Source organism: Dermacentor silvarum, unplaced genomic scaffold (genome assembly GCF_013339745.2).
Source record: "Dermacentor silvarum isolate Dsil-2018 unplaced genomic scaffold, BIME_Dsil_1.4 Seq240, whole genome shotgun sequence".
In the NCBI taxonomy this organism is placed as follows: Eukaryota; Metazoa; Arthropoda; class Arachnida; order Ixodida; family Ixodidae; genus Dermacentor; species Dermacentor silvarum.
In genome coordinates this window covers 3,449-30,845 of record NW_023605915.1, presented here as the reverse complement: position 1 = coordinate 30,845, position 27,397 = coordinate 3,449, and the positions used below count along the sequence as shown (strand labels likewise).

Genomic DNA, 27,397 nt, shown 5'->3' with positions numbered 1-27,397 from the left:
GGGGGGGGGGGGAAGAACCGAAACTCTTCCTAACCTTATATATATATATATAGGAGGCTGTGCTTTAACATTCTAGTTCACTGTAGCTTTAACGAACCGAAACTGACTAGCTTATAGCTGCGAAGCCAAAATCCAAAGCCAATTCCATTCTTGTTGGAGGGAAAACATTGGCGAGACCCTCGGCCGGCACGATCAGCCTGCGTGTTTTGCGGTGTGTTGCTGTTGGGGATTCGAGCTGAAATGGTCAATTGTTAACATCGGTGCGAATTCTCCATTTGAAATGGATTTGGTATCATACGGCACTCGTCATGAGGCCTCTACGGAGGCAGTCCTGGAAGCCCTCCGAGATAGCAGCAAAGGAAAGCTAGTCTACGAAACCCACTGGCCTTCGAAGAATTGGTGGCAGGTGAGCATTCCGAAGCTAACTTTGTGGTGTATGAAATGCATAATATCGCGTCCTTCGCGTTTATTCTTAGAAGCATTCCTGATGTCACAGCGCTAAGTGTAGCTTCGGTTAACTTTCTTCTGCAAAGCGCCGAAACCGTAGAAATGGGTTGCCTTCGCGATGTGTTAATTGCTTGTTCAGTGCAGGGCACTGACAGACTCCTTTGTTTTGACATCGCAGGACGTCCTTCATAGCAAGCCCATGATACATTTGGACGAAAGACTATTGCCGCTCCGGTTTGAATACGACCGTCAGCAAAAAGACACCGCTGACGGTCCTACTCCACAGGATATCACGCCGAGCGACCAAAGTTCCGGCGAGTCGCCATCGGACAACACGCCATCGCCGAAAAGCGACGACGCTCAGGACCTGTACGCATACGTAGTCGGCTCGGACTACGACGTCTCCATACACAATTACGAGCAAGAAAGATTGAACAGCGTCAGGGTAATATGAATCTTGTTCTGCTCGTCCGCGCATTTGTAACCTGTGGTGCTCAAGAATGTGTTCTCCTGAAAACTGCCCTTATTCATCCAGCCTAAAATCTCCAGATCAGCAATAACAGCCGCGTCTGCATTGCCCGAGTACAGCCGCCCTGTTGGCAGGAAACGTTACAAGTTAAAAGCGCGAGTATGTGTGGCCCCTTTTCCACAGAAATGTAGTGATTTGACAGCTGCATCAGAACTTTCGTTTTGCGGTGAGCAAACTATGCCATAAGAGATTTTGCAAACGGCGCCCACATAGTCCAAGAGGGATTAAGGAAGGAATGTAGCTCTGTAAATGTCATGACACCGAATTAAAATAGTTATTGTACAGGTATTCACGTGATCCTCCAGTTTTGCTTAAGCCAGTTTGGACATACTCGTCACTTCTACTATAGGGAAAGCTTACGACTTCTCACTGGCATGAAAATTTTCGTGGATGGTCGTGTTTTTTTGTTCTGCCTTTGTGACATTGCACAAATAAATGCAACTATGCTACAAGCAGTCTTTAGACATTTTCTCAATCTCATGTATGTGAAGAATGGTTTTCAGTGATTTAATTGCTTTCGTTTTGCAGTTTGTTGTTGATAGACATTTCAAATTTTGTAACGTGTGGAACCAACATCACAATGTAACATATTGAACAGTCTCTCTTCATTGTGCACTTACACATTTATTATACTGAACTTTGCAGAATGCCATGAGGAAGCGGATTGCACATTATGAGCAGCAGAACCGCCGTTGGGAGGAGCAGGCCAAAAAACACCTTATGCTGATTGAGCGGAACCAGACACTCGAGTACCAGATGCAGTTGGACAAGCTCAACCAGGAGTACCTCGAAGGGTACACACTCTCTTCTTATATCGTGGTGACATTTTTTTTTTTTTTTTCATGTCAGCAAAATGAGAAGAGAAACCATGCCGTGGCCGAAGTGCAATGGCACACTCTAACACCAACACTTTGAGGATAACAGAGAACTTTAAAGGAAGCTGACTGGCTTATGAACGAGTGATGGAGTGAAAAGTCACAGATGTATTATTAAGGTAAGGGACAGGAAGGTGGCAGTGAGAACCAAAAGAAAATGTGACCAGCTGTTATTCTAGTTGAGCCTAAAGGCCAACTGCATCAAAAGCCTAGTTTCAGATAATGTAAATTAGATTAGCCTCTGCACAGAATTTTACCTTTGAAATACGAGTGGATGTGTCGCAAAAGGCTCATAAAAATAAAAATTATTGGTAATGAAGCTGGAGAAACAAAACAAACAAATTTGTCAGCCCTTCCATGGGGACGTGGATGGAAGACCAGTGAAGCTGTACTATGCTGGGAATTATATATTTCCAATTATGACTATTATGATGTGATGGTGTAATCGGTTATTTGAACTATTAAAGAATGAGAAATATATATGATCCGGTGGTTTTCATTTATCTTGTGACCACAGGGACCATGGCCTTATGGTTGCTACGGTACACTGCCATAGGGTGTACGGTAAAGGTTGGCACGTTCTTCATAAACACGTCACCAACGCCGCGCATGTTCGATGCGAACGCGAGCAAAACGCCGCCACCGTCGACAACAGTTCTGTGCGTTGCTGGTGCTGCTGCATGTCCAAGTTTATACAGCTCCTCAGAATTTTGAGAATGACAGCCCATAAACAAATGTCATGAAACGAAACACTGGCAGCACATGCCTTTTATGTTAAATCTTCTCAGGCTGAAATATTAATAGTACCAAACAAAAAATGCTCGAGCCAATGAGAGCTTTTCATTGATAGGAAATGTTTCATGTATGATCCAACAAGTGACAGCTTTAAGCAGGTTAAAGGTGTTGGTCCAGATCACGCACGCGTACCTGACAATCCGTGTCATCAGCCTGATACTTAGCAACTCGCGAGGGGCAACGGTGTAATCTTTAACAGCACAAGCCTCAGTGCTCGTTGCTAACGCCAGAAGTGTGATTAGCAAGCGCGAGGCACTTGACTCGCTCGTCGATAGCTGTGATGCTGGTATTATTGCATTAACCGAAACGTGGCTACAACCTCAAGTACAAGATTGTGAAATCTTTGACCTGTCTCGTTTCCATATCTTCCGTTGCGATCGCACTGCTCGCCAACGTGGAGGCGTACTACTCGCTATTTCAAAGTCCTTGCAGTGTCATCAAGTCCACATTCACTGTAACCTTGAAGTTGTGTGTGCTTGCGTTGATATCGGCCATCGTAAAATTATGATCGTTGTTTACTACCGCTCTCCCTCCTACCCACCTATTTTTACCGCTGAGCTTCACGATGTGCTTAACACACTTATTTTGTGGCATCCTTCAAACCCCATTATATTATTGGGGGATTTCAACTTCCCCAACATATGCTGGACTACTGATCCTCCACGTTGTTCTCCATTTCCTTCGCAAAGTAATGACTTTCTTGATCTCTGCTCTTTATTTCCCTATCGCAATTAGTACTGCATACAGCTGCAGCAAAAGCGCCACCGCCGCTTTTGCTGCAGCTGCGGATGTGTAATGTTCCACAGATAAAGACTTTCTTTCATGTTTCTTCTAGGCTTCGAGAGCTTGCAGAGAAAAGCCAGATGACGCGAGAACATCACCAGAGCCATGTGCGGGTAAGTTTTTCCCCAAACGTTTGTAGTCGCTCTGTTTTTCTTTGGTGCTCACACGTACATTCACTTGTTTTTGCATTTCCCTTCCAGCACCTGAGGAACAAAATTAAAGAAGCGGAGCTGAAACAAAAGCAGCAGGAAGAGGAAGAGAAGAAAAGGTCAGTTATGCCTTCCTTGTGAGCTGCAACGAGTTTGGGATACTGTCATTAATTTGCCAGTAGAAAGCCACAAAATCTGTGAACACCTTGTGACAGGTGTTTGACCATCCCTGGGATGCGCAGTGAATGCTTGGAAACACTTCATTTGCAAACACGAGTTAGCAACTCTAGTACCTAGCTTTACTGGCTCACTGTCAATGAATTGATCTCACCAGACATTCAACTACCATGCCACTGCATAAGTGGCTTTGAGGTAACGTGTTCTATGAATAATTGAATTTCAACATTGGCTGTGAGTGTTCCGTAATGTGTTCTATGAATAATTGAACTTCAACATTGGCTGTGAGTGTTCTGCATCCCAAGAAAGTCAGGGCTGTAGCAGTAAAGCAAGCTGTTCATGATACGGAAATTCAGCATTTGACTGAAGGCTTTCTCTTATCTAAGCATGGTGCTGAAACATAACTGACAAGTTGGGAGAGTTGGTAGCAATGTAGGACTGTGTTAAAGAAAATTTAAACATGATAGAAGTACTCTCAAGTGTCCTTTCTCTGTTGCCAGCTTTTATTTTTGTGTCCTTGTTTTCTTTAGTGCTGTTTTCTACCAACACTGTGGCACTGGCAGACTGTTCACATGTGTTGCGAAGGCCGCATTACTTAGGGAGTACTAGTGGTAGTGAAACTTTCACTACTATATATAACGGAGATCCTTGGATCATGGGAAGCTAAAGTTTGGTGTCCCAATGAATAGTGCTCTAGCCAGAACTGGGGCACAGCAAATTCTGTAATAGGGTTCTCTCGTTACATTTTGCACTTGCAGTGTTCCTGCAGCAAAAACCATACCTATGCAGGGTTGGGACTCCTGTGCTAATTGCACCATTTTGATATACACGCAGATTCCTGCTCCAAACTGCTCCAAACACAGAAAATTCACAAAAATTTCGCCACGCTGCGCCAGAACGGCTTCGGCATGTGTGCTCTGGTAGTGGCCGCGAACAGCGAGCGGATTCGTTCTCCGAAAAAGACTGCGGCCGTTCACATTCCGCTGACCATGCGACGGCGCCTCTTGCAAAGCTTCTCGTTATTTTCCCACTTTGGCCGGCGCACACGCGGCCACTCCCGGCTGTTGTCACTGCTGTCGGAACGGCCAGGGTGGCTGTATTTAGAGTGTACTAGAATACGGTTGATTGGGCCGAGCGGCGCAGCGCTCCCTAGAATAGGCACAAAACAACAGAAAGTAGGCTGATGGCACTCCAAGCGAACTAGATATTATATGGAGGCACGGGCTACAGCAGGTTTAGTGGGCGGGCGTCTCTATCCACAGGGCCAGTATACTGTAAATATATTCCAATCTGTTTTTATGCCCATATGGGCGAGGCCTGAGCCATTTTGACATATCGCAAAGGGCTAATGGCAGATTTGGAATAAAAAGCATCGGAAGCATCGATTATGGTAGCACATTAGTAAACAGCTATACGAAGTAAGGATAGTAGTTTTATTGGCCGTATAAACTTGTAAACATTAGCTTACTAACGTAATTAACAAGCATGGTGTCACGCACACACAAGCAAACGTGAACACATCTCACTCGCAGCGAGATGTGTTCACCTGGCTGCTGCTACATATCACAGATGTGTAGCAGCAGCGAGCAAATTGACCTTCGTGCTGCCTCTCGCTTCAACGCGAACTAAATGGCGAAAGCACAGCGTGCACTAAGCTATGAGCACTCGCACTCTGTCCCGATCGCAGACCGCTTTCAAGACAGGGCCCACGCGGCATCGCTATACGCCAGCAGTAGCCGCCGGAGAACGACTCCCTCCCTCTATTCCCCACACTGTGCCTTGCATGCGACCGAAGATTGCGATTCCTCCACGCTTTCCTCCCTTGCGCGCATGAAATTGAGCCGCCATGGTCGGCTCACCCTCGCACGATTTCACTCGCACATACAGCATACGGCGGGCGGCGACGATGTTGTCGCCCCTGGACTTTATACGGAACACCACAGCAACGACGAAGGCAGAGATGCGCCTGGAGTGTCCATATGCAATAAAGACAGATTGGAATAGTTTTCTGTTATACCAGCGCAGTGTTGATTGCGGCTTTCTGGGTCTGCAGGGACATATTGTGACTCAGAAATTATGGTAGCGCGTCGATTGGACCGCATAAATTGAGAACATTTTCCGCTATCATCATGAGCGTGGGAATTTATAGTTCGATTGTAGTTCCACTGAGGTTTTCCGCTTTACAGGAAAACATGCGCCGTGCGACCGCTCCACTCACTCTTGCATATTCTAGTATGCTGTAGCTACAAAGCGTGCTTCTACTACGCGCTTTGTGTTGGTTTATTCTTTGTTTCATCGTGTTTCATTGTGGTTTTGCGAAGTGTCCTGCCATGTTCCATTATACCACCAAAATTCAGATTGGCCTACTCCAAAATGAAATTCACTCTGCTCCAAGCTGCTCCAAAATGCAATTTAGTCTGCGCCAAACTGCTCCAAAACGCAATTTACTTGCTCCGAAAATTGCTCCATAATGACTTTGGGCAGTCTCACCCCTGCCTATGACAAAATGTATGTTATGCTTAGATGCGTTTAATTGATTTACTACATTAGGAGCGGAGATATTAAGAGATTTATTATATTCTTCCGAGCAGCACCGTGGTGTTGACACTACTATATTTCTTCATCGGACTCGTAGGCGAACTCCACCTCGTACTCTGGGGGATGGCATAGTTGTCGTCCGACGTCTACCTGAAGCGCGTTGCATCGTATTCAATGTCGTCATCCATGGGCTCCTGTGATGGCGGGTCCCCAACAACGCGAAAGGCAGAGCGAGCGGCTGCAGCTCACTCTGCCATCTAGTGAATTGTTGCCAGGCAGAGCCCAACCACATGCACAGGCTCGCAGATATTCATCACTGTCGCCTGTTGCAATGGTGGCGCAATGCTGGTTAGCGTGCTCGGTTACGGAGCGGTAGCAGTGACGATGAGGCAGACGATCGCATCCTCATCGTGCCCACTTTTCTTTTTAGTTAGATCAAGATGACGTAATTTATGTGCCATTTTTATGCCACGGCTGTCTGATGACGGCGGGGTCTCACAATGAGGCAAGTAATGCTCTAGCATTGAAGCTCATCGTCATCAATCACCTTCTCAAAGTCAGGCGGGGCCCCTCCCTTAAAAAAAAAGCCTGCATCCACGGCTGGTTCCAAGCAAGTGTGCAGCTCACTCTCTCACTGCGCAGGGAGGCAGAGTCACAGCAGCGAGCAGAGTCGTTGCGCTGCCAGTGCCAGGAGATGGAGTCCACGTTGGCGTCGGTGCGCAAGGCTCTTGGGGAGTGCCCCTTTGCCTCGTTCCTCACGACCCCCGTGGAGGACCACCAAGGCCTGCTAGACCGCATGGCCCGGCAGGTGGCAGCCTTTGGCGCGCTCACCGCTGTCTCGCGTGAGGACCTCAGCCGGGTCCTCGACTTTGCCACCCAGCTCAACGCCCTGGTCCACTCCGTCGTTGCTGATGTTGGTGAGGCTGCTGTTCTGTTCTTTTTGTTGCTGCCTGTAGTGTTCACTTGATAGTCTCTATTTGGCACCTTACTTCAAGTGCTCATTATGACTCCTATAGTGATTACATGGCATGAGGTCCTATAGATTGGGAGCGTATGGAGGCCATTATATAAAGCAGGAGCGGGACAAAAGGATCACAGCAAGGTGGAGATGTGAATTAATCAACAGCAGGTGACTTCAGTGGGTGATACACTTTTAAGTGGACGAAAGAACCCCAGGTGGTCCACATTATTCCGGAGTCCCCCACTACGGCACGCCTCATAATGAGATCGTGGTTTTGGCACGTGAAGCCTCGTAATTTAATTTAATTAATGACGGTACAGTCGATCCCAGATATGCCTTTCGCGGGATCGAATCCCGGCCACGACAGCCGCATTTCGATGGGGGCCAAATGCGAAAATACCCCTGTACTTAGATTTAGGTGCACTGTAAAGAACCTGAGGTGGTCCAAATAATTCCGGCGTCCCTCATAATCAGATCGTGGTTTTGGCATGTAAAATGCCACAATTAATTTTTTTTTTCAGATATGCTTATAGTATTGAACTCTGGTATATCGAATTACAGTTAAACCTCGATATAACCAAGTTGGTAAAAGTGGCACCTTTCTTCGTTACTATTGAAATTCGATAGTGTTAAATAGCTCTTTGTTAAACCAAAACCGCCTTCGCGGCGTTCGTATGCTTTACCGCTTATGCGATAAAGCATACATCATGAATGCTGTTGAAGCCAACGCATAGCAAAGCAGTGCGCGCACTTAAAGCCGCTATAACGTAAAACTATTTCAATCTGTTTTTATTCCAAATTCGTCATTAGCCCTCCGTTATAGGTCAGAATGGCTCGGAGCGCCACGCCCATATGGGCAGAGCCCAATCCATTTTGACCTATCACAGAGGGCTAATGGTTGACTTGTAATAAAAACAGATTGGTATAGTTTTAGGTTTTATCGACCTAGGTCGCAGCTTCGAAATGTATCGCATGAACTGTCACGTGGTTGGATGCTCAAAGAACTATTTTAACTGTTCATTGGGAAGGGAATTTTTTTCGTTTCTCGACGCGACCGTGCCTCCGTGACCATTGAGAGGGGTGGGTACGCAGTGTGTGCCATGTAAAGCGTGTGTTTGCAGTTTGCTTCATTGCATTTCAGTCCTGACTTAATTAATGGAAACCAATGACATGCTCGAAAATTTGTGGTGTGCATTTCGTTGGCGTGGGATATCAACAAACCCTGCGTTTCCATCGTTTGCTTCAATCTGCTTGCTTGAAGGCACCTTCCAATTGTTTGGCAGGGATGTCTGTGTTGTTGACTCTTCCCTGTTTACATATATTGTTACGGGGAGAAAATATATGTATTTACAATATATACAGAGGGTTGTAGCTCTGTGGCCAGGGTGACACCATCTACCGAGCTCCGAGAGACTTCAGCCTCTTCTTCCCCAACCAACGTCATTTTGTCCACAGCGTTACAAACTCGTACGTGACATGAACCCCCCGGCGGCAGAAGCATCGTCTCGATGCTTCTTAGGGTGTCGAATCAGCGTGCGAGTTATAGGGCTTTAGTCGCGAAACGTGCACGATACTATCAGTTCCTGGGGTGGTAGAAGACTTTGAATTCACAGGTGAGATCTCATATGTGAGGCTGGTGACTTGGCGAAGAACTCGGTATGGCCCGACGTATCGTGGCAGCAGTTTTTCGCAAAGGCCGACGCGACGGGAGGGTACCCAAAGCAGAACAAGGGACCCAGGGCTGAAATGAGCGTCCCGACGGTGACTGTCGTAACGGTGCTTCTGGATAGTCTGAGATGCCAGAAGACGGTCACGGGCAATACGACGTGCTGCGGCCGCGCGAACAATGGCGTCGTGACCATAGAACGTGGTAGTGGTGGCGTCAGAAGGGAGCAGTGAGTCAAGAGGCAGGAGAGGGTGACGGCCGTATAGTAGATAGAACGGGGAATAACCAGTAATATCGTGACGCGACGAATTATATGCAAACGTCACGAAAGGTAAGGTGCAGTCCCAATCCCGGGGATCAGCACACACGTACATGGAGAGCATGTCCGTAAGTGTACGGTTGAGACGCTCGGTAAGTCCGTTTGTCTGTGGGTGGTAAGCCGTCGTGAACTTGTGGGACGTTGAGCAAGAACGAAGAAGGTCGTCGACAACCTTAGAAAGAAAACAGGGGCCTCTATCGGTGAGTAGCTGACGTGGGGCACCATGATGTAGGATGACTTCATGGAGGAGAAAATCAGCCACACCAGTTGCGCAGCTTGTAGGGAGGGCCCGCGTTATGGCATAACGCGTGGTATAGTCCGTCGCAACAGCCACCCACTTGTTGCCCGAGGATGAGGTAGGAAATGGGCCAAGAAGGTCCAGGCCGACGCGGAAAAATGGCTCACTGGGGATATCTTTAGGCTGAAGGTGGCCAGCGGGAGACAATGGAGGCTTCTTGCGGCGTTGGCAAAGTTCGCAGGCAGCGACGTAGCTTCGAACAGAGCGATATAGCCCAGGCCAGAAAAATCGTCTGCGGACACGGTCATATGTACGGGAGACACCCAAATGACCAGCGGTAGGCGCATCGTGTAACTGCAAGAGAATTGTCGAGCGCAGATGCTGGGGAACGACGAGGAGCAGTTCAGCACCATGAGGATTCATATTGCGTCGATATAAGGTCCCGTCCTGGAGAACAAACATACGGAGAGAAGCGTCCTGTTGCTCCGAGGTAATGCGTTCGATGATGGATCGCGAATATGGGTCACGACGCTGCTCGTCGGCGATGCGTGAGAAGTCGGAGATCGACAAAACGCAGGTATCTGTATCGGTTTTGGTGCCATCCGGTGGGTCGACAGGGTAGCGGGAGAGGCAGTCGGCGTCCTTATGTAACCGCCCAGATTTGTAGGACACGGAAAACGTGTACTCTTGCAGGCGTAAAGCCCAGCGGCCAAGACGCCCTGTGGGGTCTCTGAGTGAGGATAGCCAACATAAGGCATGATGATCTGTCACGACGGTGAAATGTCGACCGAACAGGTAAGGGCGGAACTTAGCAATGGACCAAACAAGGGCCAAGCATTCACGTTCTGTTATCGAGTAGTTTCGCTCTGGTGCAGAAAGAAGACGGCTAGCATACGCGATCACGCGATTGGTGTCGCGCTGTCGTTGGGACAAGATAGCGCCAATGCCATGGCCGCTTGCATCAGTGCGAACTTCTGTGTAGGCATGCGGATCAAAATGACCCAACACGGGTGGATTGGTAAGGTGACTGATAAGCGTTCAAAATGCTTCAGCCTGGTCGGGTCCCCAACGAAAAGTGGTGTCCTTTTTCAGAAGGTCTGTGAGAGGACGAGCGATTTCGCAAAGTTCTGGATAAATCGCCGAAAATAGGAACACAGCCCTAGAAAACTGCGGACATCGGTAGGAGAACGCGGAAGGGGAAACTCCCCAACGGCACGAACTTTTTCAGGATCAGGCTGGACGCCAGAAGCGTCAACCAAGTGACCAAGTACTCGTATTTGGCGGCGGCCGAAATGGCATTTTGCAGAATTGAGTTGTACACCGGCACGTCTAAAAACATCAAGGATAGCTGAGAGTCGGTGAAGGTGGCTCTCAAACGTCGGTGAAAAAACTATGACGTCATCAAGGTAGCAGAGGCATGTGGTCCATTTGAATCCGCGCAGAAGAGAGTCCATCATGCGCTCGAAGGTAGCAGGGGCATTACACAGTCCGAAAGGCATCACTTTAAATTGGTAGAGACCATCTGGGGTGACGAAGGCGGTCTTTTCGCGATCTCGTTCATCCACTGCGATTTGCCAGTAGCCGGAGCGTAAATCAATCGATGAAAAATAACTGGCACCGTGTAAGCAGTCCAGCGCGTCATCAATACGCGGAAGCGGATACACGTCCTTTTTCGTAATCTTATTCAGGTGACGGTAATCGATACAAAATCTCCAGGTATTGTCCTTCTTTTTAACCAAAACGACAGGTGACGCCCACGGACTGCAGGAAGGCTCGATAATATCTTTGGAGAGCATTTTGTCCACCTCCGTTTGGATCACCTGGCGTTCAGCTGCTGACACACGGTAGGGCCTCCGGTGTATAGGAGGAGCGTCACCAGTGAGGATGGGATGGGTGACGACACAGGTGCGACCTAGCGGGCGATTTCCAAAATCAAAGATGTCTTCATAGGACATCAGAATACGGTGAAGGGCGTCGGCGTAAGCAGGCCGTAGGTCAGTAGCTATCATGGGCGTAAACTTGTCGTTGCTTGAAGTAGGACGGTCGGAAGCTGCAGCAGTGTCGAGTCGTGGTTCGGGCGTAAGAGGAGCTACTCCACACTCTTCCAAAGGGGACAGCAAAGCGAGAGATACACCCTCAGGAAGCACTTGCAGACACGAACCAAAGTTCAGAAGGGGAAGCCACGCTCGATTGTTAACAAGAGTGACAATGGAGCTGGGTAGTGCGATTTGGCGTGCCAGGAGAACGTCGCAAAGTGGGGACACCACGTAAGGGCCATCTCGAAGTGGAGGAGAAGGCGACATGAGGACGTAGGTCGCAGCATCAGGTTGCAGGCGAACAAATTCAGCAGAACGAAGTCGGGACTTGTGGTCTTCGGTCGGGTCGGCAAAGTAATGGGGCAGTTCAAGGCGAAGGGTGCCGGTTGCACAGTCAATAAGTGCTGAATGAGCAGTCAGGAAGTCGATTCCAAGAATCACTTCGTGGGGACACTCGGCCAGTACAGTGAACAGGACTAACACAGGACGACCGGCAATGGTAACACGGGCGGCGCACATTCCCATCACGGCTGTTGTACTGCCATTAGCCACTCAAACGGCAGGCGACTCGGCAGGCGACTCGGCAGGTGTCAGGACTTTACGGAGACAGGCTACGAAGATCTGATCGCATAACCGACACCTGAGCGCCAGTATCGATGAGGGCTTGAACGGGTACATCATCAACAAAAATTTCAACAAGGTTCGGTCGAGCAGCAGGGGTCAGCAGAGGTTTTGCAGTCCGAGTCATCAACGCAGCCTCACCTCCGGGGGCTGCATTGCTTAGTTTCCCGAGAAGCGGCCCGCGTAGGACGGGGACGAGGGACGTCGAGGTGTAGGCGAGCGGGACTGACTGCGTTGCAGCGAAGGCGAGCGGCTAGTGGTGTTTCCCCGAGAGGGGAGGCCGGCATGGTATGGTTCAGAAAGGAGCGACAGAGACCAAGGGTCTCGGTCGAAGCGGCGATCAGCGTATGGTCGAGGCGAGGAGTACCAGCGGCTACTACGGCAGTGGCGGGAGATGTGACCGACCCGGGAGCAAGCAAAGCAAATCGGCCTGTCATCCGGTGTTCGCCACTCAGATGGGTTCCGATATCGACTCGGGAACGACTGGCGAGGTGCAGCAGAGGCAATGACAGGAGTGGTAGGGGTGGGACGTGGTCGGACGGCAGACTGGATGTCCATGTTGGCAATTTCTTGGCGGACAACAGCTTGAATGAGCGAGATGGTCATGTTGTCGTGCGTATGGGGACAGTGAGAACTTGGAGCCATAGCCTCAAGTTCGCGGCGGATGACCTGTGTCAAGCTTGGCGTGGCAGGCGGATGTGATGCCGGAGGGTCGTTGCAGGAGGAAGTGGCAGCCGTATTGGGAAGTCGGTCGAAGCGTTGTACAATGCGTTTGCTCTTCGCTTGCTCAAAATTCCGGCATTCCTTTATGATGGATTCAACCGTTGAGCAGTTCCTGCAAAGCAGGAGGTTGAACGCATCGTCTGCGATGCCCTTCAAGATGTGTCCAACCCTATCGGCCTCTAGCATGTCCGCGTCCGCTTTACGGCAGAGAGCCAGAACGTCTTGAATATACGCGACGTACGATTCGGTTGGTGTCTGGACACGAGACGCTAGCTCTTGCTTGGCTTCCATTTGACGTCCCACAAGCCTTCCGAAAAGATCGCGTAGCTTTTCCTTGCAAGAGTCCCAGCTTGTAATTTCGGTTTCATGCGTCTCGAACCATACCTTTGCGGTTCCTCCCAAGTAAAAGATCAGGTTGGCCAGCAAATGTGTGGCATTCCACTTGTTGTGCTTACCGACGCGCTCATACGACGTCAGCCAGTCTTCGACGTCGACCTTGCCAGTGCCAGTGAAGATTCCGGGGTGACGTAGCTGGGTTAGTACCACTTCCGCCGGTGTCTGACGGCGGAGGCAGCGTCAGCGTCGGAGGCAGCGTCAGTAGCCATAACAGCGGAACCGATGTGACGCCCGCTGCGAAGATCCAGGGCCGGCTTGTGGCGAGATTACCCCGCAGTTCCACCAAAATGTTACGGGGAGAAAATATATGTATTTACAATATATACAGAGGGTTGTAGCTCTGTGGCCAGGGTGACACCATCTACCGAGCTCCGAGAGACTTCAGCCTCTTCTTCCCCAACCAACGTCATTTTGTCCACAGCGTTACAAACTCGTACGTGACAATATGATACCCATACCTTATCTCATCGAGGTAAAATGTAATACATACTTCACATAAAGAACTCAAGGCAGTGACCGGTGATAGTCAACAATCTTTGGGGCGTTGCAATTGAAGCTATCGGGGTCATCAAAAAGATTTGACTTTCGTTTGACAATTGCGTAAAGAGACCCCTGCGTGCAACTGAAATCAGCGTTTCACGCGCAACGCACTTGGACAATATTTATCAACTATGACGCACTGAAAATAGGATGCCACTGGCTATGCTCTGTTGCTCCTTGTTATTCTACTATTCTAAGAATTGACGGAACTAATGTGCACGGGGAGAAAGAAAGGAAGTAGCCTTAGTGAAAAACAAAATGACGATGGGATTTGACGTCCTGAATCTGCCCTTTGTCCGGAAGGAGGGACGCCGTTCTGGAGGGCTGCGGACAAATTTATACAGCCTGGGGTTTTGTAGACGGCGCCAAAAGCACGCCACATGAGTTCACGTATTGCACCCTTGTGTCAATGCACGTTTTGTAGCCAGGATAGAACCCGATATCTCATGTCTAGATGCAAAACGTCATAGAAGCTGGTCGTATGCATGTATGCATGTATGTATGCATGTATGTATGCATGTATGCATGCATGTATGCATGCATGTATGCATGTATGCATGCATGTATGCATGTATGCATGTATGCATGTATGCATGTATGCATGTATGCATGTATGCATGCATGTATGTATGTATGCATGTATGTATGTATGCATGTATGCATGTATGTATGCATGTATGCATGTATGCATGTATGCATGTATGCATGTATGCATGTATGCATGTATGCATGTATGTATGTATGTATGTATGTATGTATGTATGTATGTATGTATGTATGTATGTATGTATGTATGTATGTATGTATGTATGTATGTATGTATGTATGTATGTATGTATGTATGTATGCATGCATGTATGCATGCATGCATGCATGCATGCATGCATGCATGCATGCATGTATGTATGTATGTATGCATGCATGCATGCATGTATGCATGCATGTATGTATGTATGTATGTATGTATGTATGTATGTATGTATGAAGGACATGACATCACTTTTCAGTGGCTCTCAGGCCACTGAAAGCTGCTCATGAAGCTGCAAGGAGGGCTCACGAAAATGCTGTGAAGGAACCGATCCCGTTATCAAGAGTCAAGGTTATCAAGGTTTTCAACATACTCGACTGCACCGCCTGGACCCATCCCTCCGACTACGCATTACATCTGGACTTCCTCGAATCGAGACAACTGCTCTCTGCCGACTGTGACTTGGAGTATCCTTTATGAATGCTTTTGCTTGTCGCATCGGAATGGCTGACAGTGCTGCCTGTGATACTTGCGGCAGCGAGGAAACAGTCCAACATATCCTGTGTCATTGTCCCCGCTACAGCTCCCAGAGACAGTCGCTCGTAACGGAGTTGGCACGCCTCGACGGCTGGCCGCTTTCTGAGCAGACGATTTTAGAATGCCGGCTGATACTGTCTTCACACCAGAAGGCGACGAGGGCGCTACTGAAGTTCCTCCGGTCAAGCGACCTGTTTGAACAACTGTGACGCTCCTGAGTTCCTCCGTCCGTCCGCCCGTCCGTCCGTCCGTCAGTCCGTCCGTCCGTCCGTCCGTGCGTCCCTCTCTCTCCTTCTCTAAGTGCGTTCGATGCAGAATTTGTTCGGTGCAGAGCCAACAGTAGAGCATTATATGTGCCTCGACTAACAAAGAAACGCCCGTACCAAACTTACACACCAAACGTACACACACAGTCTCGAGTGCGGAGGGAAGGAAACTCTAGATAGAGATTTTGGGTTGTTGCTTAAATGACATTCTTGTTTTTCGTCTTCTCGTCCTCGCTCTTTACTTCTATCTTCTTCCAGTGCGAATCCCAAAGATGAGCGCACCTCAGAACAAGCGAAAGACGGAAATCTGGCAGAGACCAATTTCTCTGAAAAACTATCATCCCGACAAAGTGACTTCACTTAGGTCATTGGCATTAAGAGCAACACAGAAAATGGGAGCTGCGCTTAGCCGAGAAAGTAGTGTTCTGAGGGTAAACAAAGATGGCCCAGTGGAAAATTCCAGATTTCTTTTAATGAAGCCGCCTTAGGTGCAATGTAGTCGCTCAGGTTCACGAACGCACGAATGCCTTTGCAAAGACCTCGGATTTGTTTGCGTTCATGCTACACATGGTTTTCCAGCTAGGAAAGCATTACTGTTCATCTGATGTGTGTAGATGTATAAGTATCGTCATATATGGTTTTATTTAAAATTTATCATATAACATATAGCTTATAATAGCTAATAATCATTTTCCGAACAAAGATAGTGTCGCAACTTTGACAGGTAAAGCTTTTATTATAAATACAAGCGAGCTTACGCGCTGATTGCAGGTACAGTTTTTGATAGTTTCTATCGTGAGACCAGAACATGATTCCAAACTTGAGCCGTTTTTGGTTCGCTTTTTTTTATTACCGAATCACAAATACATTCATTTATAAATATTTATATGCTTGGTTTAACTTTACATTTCGTACATCTGAATTAGAAAAGTTGTTGCAGTTTCACCTGAAAGGCGAAGCATCAATTGCGATAGCAAACTTGTAGAGAGCTATACGGAGTAATGATATTAGCTTTATCAGCTGTATAAACTTGGACATGCAGCAGCATCGGCAACACGCAGAACTGTTGTCGACGCCATCGGCGTTTTGCCCGCGTTCGCTCAAAATTCGTGCGGCGTTGGTGACTGTTGCCGGAGCCTCTGATATAAATAGGCACTTGGTGCCGCAGCTAAACGTCGCCTCCCTTCCCTCCCCCCCTCCCCCACGGCATCTCGCGCGTCGGAAGAAGGCGCGTTTGCTCTGCATATATGGTGATTGTAAAGGAGGAAAGAGACGCCTACTTCTGCAGCCCTTAAGCGAGCACGGCGCAGAACGCGCGTTTGTTCTCCGCCGTGCGTTCACTCCCCGTGAAAGACGCGCCCCTCGCGCCCTTTCACTCGCACATACAGCGTTCGGCGCGCGGCGACGTGCTCCCTCAAGGGCTGCAGAAGATAGCGCCAACCTTTCCCTTTCCCTCAAGAACCACTTACCACCGGCGACGATTTCTTCTCCAAATGACGTCATACGGAACCTCACGGCGACGGCGACGGCGACGGCGACGCCGACGGCAGAAATCTGCTTTTGAGTGTCCATATAATTGCTATCGCAATAAAATATGCAAATGCCACGTACGTAGCTGAACACAACCAAAGTAGCGTTGTTTGCCTTCGCCTGGAGATATTTAGATTATTTTTTGCATTACACATAATTTCATAATTAGTCTAAATAATTAATCAACTTTTCTAAAATTATAATTACATGAAGGGTGTCAAAGGGGAAATTGTAGAGCAACATGAAAAACGCCCGTTAGAGCTTTCTGTTGCTCAGTACGGGCTACATAAAAGTGCTTTTCTGAGTGTGAAGAAGCCCGCGAATACACGCAAAATTACCGAGCGACTGGCAGCTCGAGGCACTTTGCGTGTATTTGCGGGCTTCTTTCACGCTCAGAAAAAAGTTGTCGCAGTTTCACCTGAAAGGTGAAGCATCAATTGCGATAGCAAATTTGTAGAGAGATATACGGAGTAATGATATTAGCTTTATCAGCTGTATAAACTTGGACATGCAGCAGCACCGGCAACGCGCCGAACTGTTGTCGACGCCGTCGGCATTTTGCCCGCGTTCGCTCAAAATGCGTGCGGCGTTGGTGACTGTTGCCGGAGCCTCTGATATAAATAGGCACTTGGTGCCGCAGCTAAACGTCGCCTCCCTTCCCTCCCCCTTCCCCCCCTCCCCCACGGCCTCTCGCGCATCGGAAGAAGGCGCGTTTGCTCTACATATATGGTGATTGTAAAGGAGGAAAGAGACGCCTACTTCTGCAGCCCTTAAGGAAGCACGGCGCAGAACGCGCGTTTGTTCTCCGCCGTGCGTTCACTCCCCGTGAAAGAGCGCGTCCCTCGCGCCCTTTCACTCGCACATACAGCGTTCGGCGGCGCGCGGCCACGATTTCATCTCCATTGACGTCATACGGAACCTCACGGCGACGGCGACGGCGACGGCGACGGCGACGCCGACGGCAGAAATCTGCTTTTGAGTGTCCATATAATTGCTATCGCAATAAAAATATTTCGACAGATTTTCTGCCACATATCGAAAGCTTTTTTCATGAATCACCACAAACAATTTGGAGACTATTCTTGCTCCACTCAACTTATTTCACGTGCTTTAAGCAGCAAGCTTCAAAGATATGGCACCAAGCAGCAAATTTTCCTGCGGCACCAAGCCGACAGATTATGTAATTAGAGATGCCCATACTCATATTTTTGAAATTAGTCTTGCTATTTGTTTCTTTCAATGATGGATATCTTTTGCAAAGCATTACGAGTCTTAAATTTAATAGTATCATTATGCGCGTTCAAAACGGTAATAGATTTTCAATAGCACTAGGTTATGAATCAATTTTCAAAGAACAAGATGAGCAAACCATTTTTGAACTGTTATCCTCTTTTTGAAAGATCGATGTGCTCTGCGATGTATGCACTACTTAGAGGGAGTACTCATGTATTGATGACTGAGAACAAAAGAGGCATTCTTGTCGCTTGAATTGTGCAATCCCAACAATAACCTGTGTACCTGAAAGATCAAATATTCTCTCTTCTATCCAGTTTCATGGTGGATTTCCACTTGTGGTGTGTTTATTCCATTACGTGTTACATGTCTCGTACTTGTTGTCTGCTACCATATTATCTTGTAGCTTGTTATTTTGCTGACTTCATTGCCACACGCCATTAAATCGTAGCTGCCTTCTTGGCGATTCGGCGGTTATCGCTTCTGAATACATGACTGCTGTACCTTTTTCTTTTTCACTACATACTTCGTTATATCAGTTTAATACTTCTGTGTTGCTACTCATGCGCAAGCTTGTTTTATTTTTTATCATTATCTCCAAATACGTTTTTTTTTTCATCATGCATTCTGTTTGCGACTGCGGCCACGCATTGCAGGAGTTGATGGGCTCGCCAAACTGCGCATGCAGCTTTCTTTTAGTCAGCTCTCCCCCCAAGTGAGAATAGGAAATAAATACCATCTCAATTCAATTTAATGTCCTCGGTATTTCATTTTGAAATGATTCAGAAGTTCATGTGACTCTCATTGATCCTGCACGTGCATTGTCCTAGTTTGCGTTACTGATTACGAGGTCACAAATCTTATGTCGGGCCCCGGTAGCCGCATTCTGATGGAGGCGGAATGCGAGAACGCTCATGTATACCATGCTTTAGGCGCCCATTCAAAAACTCCATTTGGTCAAAACTAATGTGAAGCTCTCCACTACCGCGTCCTTCGAGCCCACTGTGCAGTTTCACGACGCTAAACCAAACAATATAATTTTGCCATGCTATTTTCTACAATGGAGTCACTCTATGATAAGTTAAAAAGAAGGCGAAGTGACAGCTCTGTGTTTGAGCAAGGCTCGCATTGTCAGAATGCTTTTTACAAATCCACCTCGTTACAAGCCTTCAATTTGGATGTCATCTCGTTATCAACCAGCCGGCAATGGCTCTCAAACATTTTCGGTGGGCAATGAGGCGTACTTGTTAAGTGACAAGCTCTCTTAGAAGCCGCTCCTATAGTTTTATTTCTTGCGTCTTCGGGGCCTCTTACATGTCGCACAGCTATGAAACAACTCTATTAAGATGCAAGCGAAACCAATCATCAAGTCACCCTGTACACTGCTTCTCTAAAGCTATTTCTTTCCAACTGAAACACTGGGAAAAGTATGGAGCATTGCGACATCACCCCGCAGAGAAGTTCTCGAAAAACAAGGATAAGAAAGAGACAAAATTCGCAACGGACCTTTTTCGACGAAAGCCACTGACACATAAGGAAAGAAAAAACAACAGATATACGCAGTATACTCGCCGTTGACGTGTCGTGTGCTCCGAGGAAGCTCGCCTGGTTTCACTACAGATCCTGGTTCTGCCAATTGGGCGTTGATATATAGGCATGGAATACTGTATTTTCCAGCACTCCATCTTGTAACAAGGCCGCAAGATGGCCGTTCCCCGTCTCGCCGTTGAAACCTGTCATTTACAAGTTTTACGCCGCCATACCCCAGACTTTGAAGATCGCAGCTCTCAACGAATGAAAAGAAATGCGCAGTACATCATATTTTTACTTCATGAGGTCGTTATGTGTATGCGCTTAATTTTCTACGTCCAAGAATCTCACGTCATAGCCAACAGGATCGCAATGTGCACCTTTATTTTTCTTTTTTTTTTTTGCAGAACGTTTAGCCGCCGCGGTAACTTAGTGGCTACGGCATTGCACTGCTGAGCTCGAGCTCATGGGTTGGATACCGGCCGCGGTAGCCACATTTTGGAACGCTCGAAATGCACAAACGCTCGTGTACCGTGTAACTGGTGCCCATGAATAATCGCACGTGGTCACAATTAATTCCAAGTCACTCACTACGGAGTGCCTCAGAGTCATACCGTGGTGTTGGCACGTAAAACCCAAGAATCTAATCTTTAATTTTATTTGAGCACATTTAGGTAGGATGCAGTGCAAGTTCATACGGCTCCCGTTCAGTATTAGGTTTGCTCGGGAAATACATGTGTTATCAGAAAAAAAAAATTTGCAGGTCCAACGCACATGTTGAAATCTGTGGGAATCGAAGCTTTCCCGAAGGCACAAATGAACTGTACCATCCTGAATTCGATGAATATAGTTACCATTATTGTCAATCTATGCAGCTTTTAATATCGTGCAATGGTAACATGCATTGCAATGTTCATAAGTTATGCTGAAATTCAAACGGTAATTCATGCGAATGCGCACTGTAAGACGTCCATGTAGTGATGTCGCGAGGGCGAACGTCATGTATAATGTTTTTCAAAAAAGTGCAACGGCAAGACACTTGGTAAGGGCGACTATTATTCGCCAGCTTCATTTGTGCGCATTTGGCCACGCACGTGGCCCCGCACGGGCTACGCGACATCATGCACGCGCTAATCCTCTCCAACATCTACTTGGTGTCCTTGGAATGATAGAAGTATGCGGTTTGTGACTCAATGGTTACAGCGTCGGGCTGTTTTCACTAGGACGCCTGAGGCTTTATCCCACACTCGTGCGCTAATTCTGTTATTTTCTGCGTGTGACACTCTGGCTCATTTGCTACTCGAGTGCCCGTGGCGCCCCGAAGACGCCGTTACCAAGCATACAACGTCCGAAGACGTGAACCTCCTCGCCGAGACGTGGGAGGCCAAGATCTCTACCCCGGCCCTGGACGACCAACGACGTCTTGTCGCCAGAGCCCGGGATGCTATCGCGGCCAGAATGAGGGACCCTCCCACCTAGAAGTGATCCACAGCTCAAACGCTCGGGAACACTGTCTCGAAAATTAAAGTTTATTTCATCATCATCATCTGCTTGTGAGCTATCCCGCGGCAATGGCAAATTCCAGGATAGGTTGCGAGAAAACGTTTCCCTTTGAAAGTGAAACAGTGAAGCCACGACCGTGACGATAAATACCCAAGCTAGTTCACGGGAGGAAAGTCGCCGCGGTAGCTCAGTAGTACATACTTTAACTCGGAGGGCGTGGGTTCGGCTCCCGCAGATAAAAATATCTTCTCGAGCATTTTCATTTCCCGTTTCCTTATTCCTGCATCCCAATTAAAACAAACAGTTAATTTCACCTGCGCTTTCCATGACTTTCTTTGCTGGCTTCATGCGGTTGAAGTCGACAAAAATCAAGTGCCTTAACCTTCTTGCTGAATATTTATGAACACATTTAAAATATTCCCACTTTTTTTGTCTGCTTTGAGCGCTGATTATGGTTATAACGCAACACTATATAGTCAAAGCATATCTAACATACGTCAGTTAGCAACAAGGAGAAACAGGTTATCAAAACTACGACAGCAGAATATTATACGATAGGACAAGGCAACGACTTTGACTACGGCCTAAGGCTACGAGACAAAAACAGAGCGTCATACGGCAAAATGCAAGGTCAAGTTTTACGGCCGACATTACAACGCACTGATTATTACATGCAAAAGGATGGAAAGTTGGGCAAGTTGGTATAGCTGCGTTTTGTGACAACAGCTCAAAACCCATGACGTTCTTTCTCTGTGTCGTTTCGATTTTTCCTGGTGTTAACAGAATGCAGTTATTACGTGCAATTTCTTCAAGCCTCATGAAAACATTCCTGAAGCTGCTTTAGCAGACACTATAAACAAAAATAGCATGCACAGGTTGTTTTTTAACAGTAACAGGCTGGACCCCCACGTGATTCATAAGAAAGCCAATGGTCAACTCTTAGATATTCCGAATCGGTAGAAACATTTTTCTTTCTTTTTTTATACGAACGGGGTAGGAAGTTTGCCCAGTGTCGTGAAAAAACTCACCGTATACAACAAAACTGACATTGTAAAATAATTAGGAGTATTTTATGTGTGATCTGTGTACACAGTTTCCATCAAATAATATTGGGCTTTCTAAAAATTAAAGCCCTCTCTTAAGCGCTCGAATCTTGCAAGTGCTCGAATGCGTTACATGGCCGTTAACCGCGATGTTTCTTAGTTTCCTACAAGGATTGTATGTGACACCGAGTTTAGATTCGATCTAAATGCGGGCCATGCTTCCGGAGGTGTGAAAAGAAAGCTTAAAGTTTCTGGCTTACCTGTGAGCGTTGTAAATATTTACTGAATACTCTTTTTTTTTTGAAATTTTTGTGCGTTTAAATTAGGAGTCGCGTAGCATGTTTCCCTGGTGTTCTCGGTGAAATAAACGAGCGCTTTGTTTATATTTGGTGGATATTAGAGACAAGTTAAGGGGGATGTGTGTGTGCATTACATATGGCCTCTGCAGTAAATTATGTGTCCAAGCGCTCCAGTGCGTTAGAATTGTGTATAACAAACAGCGCTGAGTGTACATCGCTGTCCTAGAAGACCTGTCACTGAGACCGAGAGTCTAATTTGGTAAAATGAGGGCAATAGTATGTCTGATGCGCATGCGAAGTTATTATGTGTGGATAATTATTAGGCGTTTGTAAAATTTTATGCAAGCAATTGCGCAAAAGCATTATACTCGGTCAAAGCTTGGATAAGTCAATGGGTGTGCCATATGCATACAACTATTTAAGGTATGTTATTTAAATTCAGGCAATTGAAATTCCTAATGTAACTGCTTGGAAGAAACAGCTTAGATGGAAATTGGACTGTGCTTCTGCAAGGTTGTATAAATCTCGCGTACTTCTTTTTTTTTCGTTGTTTATTTAAATATATACACAGCTATGGAATCTCTGTGGCTTGAATATAATAGGTAGGAAAATTTCCAGAATTATTTGTATGAGTATTGACATTGCTGTGTATCATTTCGTGGCATATAAAAGTTTTCTCGCGTCATCGTAACATGTAATGTATGACTTTGCAGAACAGTGGCTCATCTGGGCCGCCGCGATTTTGTAGCGATGCCGCATGACTTATTCTATACTAGTCTCATCATCGACCACTCACGGCCGGCTTATCCCGTTGATAACGCGAGCGTACCGTCGCTCTGACCACTGACAAAGCGCGATAAGCGCGAGAGGGCATTATTACCGGAAAGGCATCGCTACAAAATATCGGCCCTGAGGACACGATTCGTCGTTTAACAAAGTAAAATGTGGCATATAAAATTAAGCAGGAATACAAACAGCGCCTATCTTATGAGAGTTCGTAAAAACTGTAAAGATGCTTCGTTTGTTGCGCGCAATATGTGTAATATGTCAATTATGATTTTAACTCTACCTTATATCCCTTTCCTTGTCTATCTTTTTTTCGTCTTACGTTGATAAATTGAATATTATATGACACCTTTCGCCCCTGCTAATGCACACTGCATTTCAATCCTTTCAGTGCATACGCAGTTTGGAATGTGTATTTTGTATCTACATACTTCAAATAAACTAATCTTTATAACGCCTAACGCAGTGGTTAGAAGGAATAATACGATGCACTGCATATTCCACGATGTCGTTACATGTTTGAAATTGTCATGCTTTGGCAGCTTAGGCATCTTGATTCCAGAAGCCGCAGCTCCTCACTAATAATGATCTTTACGACAATTATTTATTTACCCATTTGCAAACCGTGCGTATTTAAGAGCTTCGACAGCTACCGTCGCAAAAAAGCGCCGTCCCACCAACACAGACTGGTTAGTAACTTTATTTGCTTAGTCATCTCTGCAAAGTCCGGTGCGATTGGGATGTAATCAAGGAGGTTGAAAAAAAAATTTGAGTGGCAATGCTGCTTTGAAAGTGAAGCCAGGCCGCCGCCATCTTACTCAGGGCACGAAGAGACATCAGGGAATAGTGGAATATAGGAAACGCCTTCTTTTTGCCTCTTCATGTCTGAGATGGCTAATTTAGCTGTAAAGATCCTATTAAATGTACACCTTTGTTTCAGAGGCTTTAGGAGTAAACCTGAATACCGTGGTGCATTTTTTAGAGTTCTTGATACCAACACTTAGCCAAATATAATATTTTATATAGAAACAACGACCTTTTATTTTAGAATTACTCTAGCGTTTACAGTCCCACAACAAAAGCACTTAAGGTGTGCGCGGACTGCAGCCAGCGCGGCACTCCTTCAGAGGTGAAGTCAGGGTAAGCACTGGCTGGTAAACATCAGCGGGCGTCCGCCACTCCAGAACTTTTTTTTTCAACCTCCTTGGACGCAATAAATGTTCATCGCCATCCGATGTTCGGCGCATAATCTTATTGGTTTTTTTTTCTTCTTTTTTTTTTCAAGTGCCTCTGCTCTCGTAACGTTCTAAGATTGGCATTGGCGTCCGCGAGTGTGGAAGCTCCTCTATCGCTTCCATCAACTCAACATTTTCTGCTACGAGTCTCAGCCTTCTGTCACTTCAGTTCCAGATATATAGTACCATACAGTGACTCAAAATCTCCGTGGGGGAGTTTCTACCTTATTGCACGTTAGTTTTCGCTGCTTCTCGTACACTCTTCCCGATATGCTGGCGACCATCTTGTCGCTGATCACTGGCGTTGAATCCACGACTTTCTCCGTGGCTTAAGTACCGGCGCTGCTGAGCTGCTAGAGAGCATCCATTTGGCTCTACACTGCATGTGCGGGAGAAAGCGGCCAATATCCCAGCTTCTGACTAAAGTGGTAGACGGTATGTAAGAGACTGAGAGCGGCGGAGGTGCGCTCAAGACGATAGCACGCTATGCTCGCATCGCAGTCGATATCGCTGTGACCACCTCTTTCTTCGTCGCTGCTATATGCGCTTGGTTATCATCAGCTGGCCCTCTTTCGTGCTAGGCTGCCAGTGACGCGGAAGCAATACAGCGCAGTGTTTGGCTAAGGCGGAAGCACAAAAAGCCATTTCCGAGCGACTGCGCGTCGCGCTCGTGAAGAGAGATCGGTGATTGGTTGCTTTAGCAGGAGTGCTAGCGATAATATAGCGTCGGGTGCTGGCAACTTCCCAGTTTGACGGGCGAAATCAAGAAACGCAAGCTTGTTCCCTGGTTAGAAATAAAGATAATACAGAGTGATGAAGTCCTCTAAGCCGTTTGAAGACTTTTTTTTCTTTATGCCAGCATCTTATTCCCGTTCATTAGATGTTATTCTGCCCGAGAATATTGCAACAAAAAATATCATCGGAGAGCTTTCTAAGATAGAACATGGCTGTGATATCTACTGACAAAAAGCGCAGCTGCAGCTGGCTTGACGTACACTGTATCTGGCAAGTTGGTGAGGTTCTGAAGTAGTCTTGGGTCCATTTATTTCTGTTTAATTTCATAACCACTAATCAGTTTTGTTGAAGTTTTATTATTAGCTTATCAGTTTTATTTCCACCTTCGTAGCAGGAAATAAACTACAGCTTGTCAATTATCGTGAAAATGTTCATGACGACTGAACTATAGGGAAATGAGAGCATACAAAACACACGCCACGTTCAGGCGTCACTGGACAACATTGGGTGAAGTCTATAAACTGCGCCCGGAAAATCCATACGGAATGCAATGTGCTGCAATATAAGCATATCTCCTGTGATGGCTCTATGTTTAAGGAGTTCCACAGTTACACATCAAGGTCGTCCGTTCGATTCACGGTCACGGTAGTAGATACATTCCGAAGACAAAATTGTATCTTTTATTAATATTTGTCACTCCATTAGTAAGCTTCCAGGCGGTGCAAATTAATGCACAGTCGTTCATAACAGTGTTTCTCATTTATAGCTGTCCGATGCAATGTAAGGTAGACGTCAATAAAAATATATAAACGGAAAGGAAACTATAGCTCTTGCGCAAAATCTAAACAAAAACAAGCGAGGGCCGAAAAGCTACTGACCTCCCCCCCCCCCCCCCCCCTCCATTTACCTAAGACGCAATCGGAGCTCACATGCTCTCGAAGTTTAACACACGACTTTATATCGGTGTGTTCTACCGTTACCTTTACGTTTGCAGCCTGCTCTCTCTACTGCAAGATACCGTGTTGATGTGCCACTTTAATTGTTACTTACATAACGCCGCCATTTGTATAGTTGATGCCTACATAAAGAAATTTCTGACGTACTTTCTCAAAATACAGTGTCAGAAATAAGAAAGGCGGCACAGGAGATTTATTATATACCATAGTTTGTTGCAGCCTGCAAGCCTATACCATGAAACAGAATCCCTTGATATTCATAAAAGGTGTGTAGCGCCCGCATCTGCTACGATGCCAGGATGCGCTCACAGCAAGAGAGAGAGAGAGAGAGAGAGAAAAGACTTATTCCAGGTCAGACTAAACCTATAGAACAGCGAAGAAAATAAGGAAGGTAGTAGGGCGTAGGCTCCAGTGATCAGCTCTGCAGCTTACATGTCAGTCGTTTCTCTTTTCGTGTTTCGCAGTAGTAACCTAGGGCTAAAACATGACCGAACCTAGCAACAATGCTGCAAATCAAACCCTCGCCGTGTCAGGCCCATCAACCGAGTCAAGCCCTCGCCTCCCCGATATCGCAGAGTTGCGATCTCAGCTGCCACTCTTTTGGACGCACAATCTCCAGGTGTGGTTTCGACAGGTCGAAGCGCAATTCCACCTGCACCGGATCACTTCGCAGACGACGCAGTACTGCGAAGTGATAATGTCTCTATCAACGACCTCACCGACGTCTTTATCCATCCTTTGGATGAAAACCCGTATGAGCGCCTCAAGTAAACGATCCTGAGGCGTACCGTACCTTCGGAACGCATTCACCTGCAACAACTCTTGACCAGTGAAAAACTTGGTGATAGACGCCCCTCCCAATTCCTGCAGCGGATGCGGCAGCTCTTGGGCCAAGGTAACGTCAACACCCACAGCGCTCTGCTCAAGGAACTTTTCCTGCAGCGCCTTGCCAAACCTGTTCGCCTCGTCCTTGCCGCCACTGATGACACGACGGTAGACCGTCTGGCTGAGCTCGCCGATAAGATCCACGAGGCTGCCACTCCTTCGGTTTCTGTCGTGGTGACTACGCCTGAGCCAGCAGCGGTCGCCCAGCTCGAAGCGCGCATTGACGACCTCACAGCTGCCCTTGCTTCACTTGACAAGCCCAAAGGACGCCAGACCTCTTCAAGTCCACGTGCTTCCTCGTCTTCTCGCGACAGGCTG

At 47.0% G+C, this 27,397-nt stretch overlaps 1 protein-coding gene across 1 annotated transcript; it reads left to right on the top strand.

Moving 5' to 3' along the window:
• Positions 1-159: 159 nt before the first annotated feature.
• On the top strand, positions 160-27,397 carry LOC119434778 (mRNA export factor GLE1; the record flags this gene model as incomplete). The annotated part of the gene is made up of 7 exons (XM_037701854.2): positions 160-406; positions 626-892; positions 1,622-1,770; positions 3,482-3,542; positions 3,630-3,697; positions 6,936-7,206; positions 27,065-27,397. Coding segments are annotated over exons 1-7 (1,275 nt in total), but the record flags the coding sequence as incomplete, so codon positions are not given.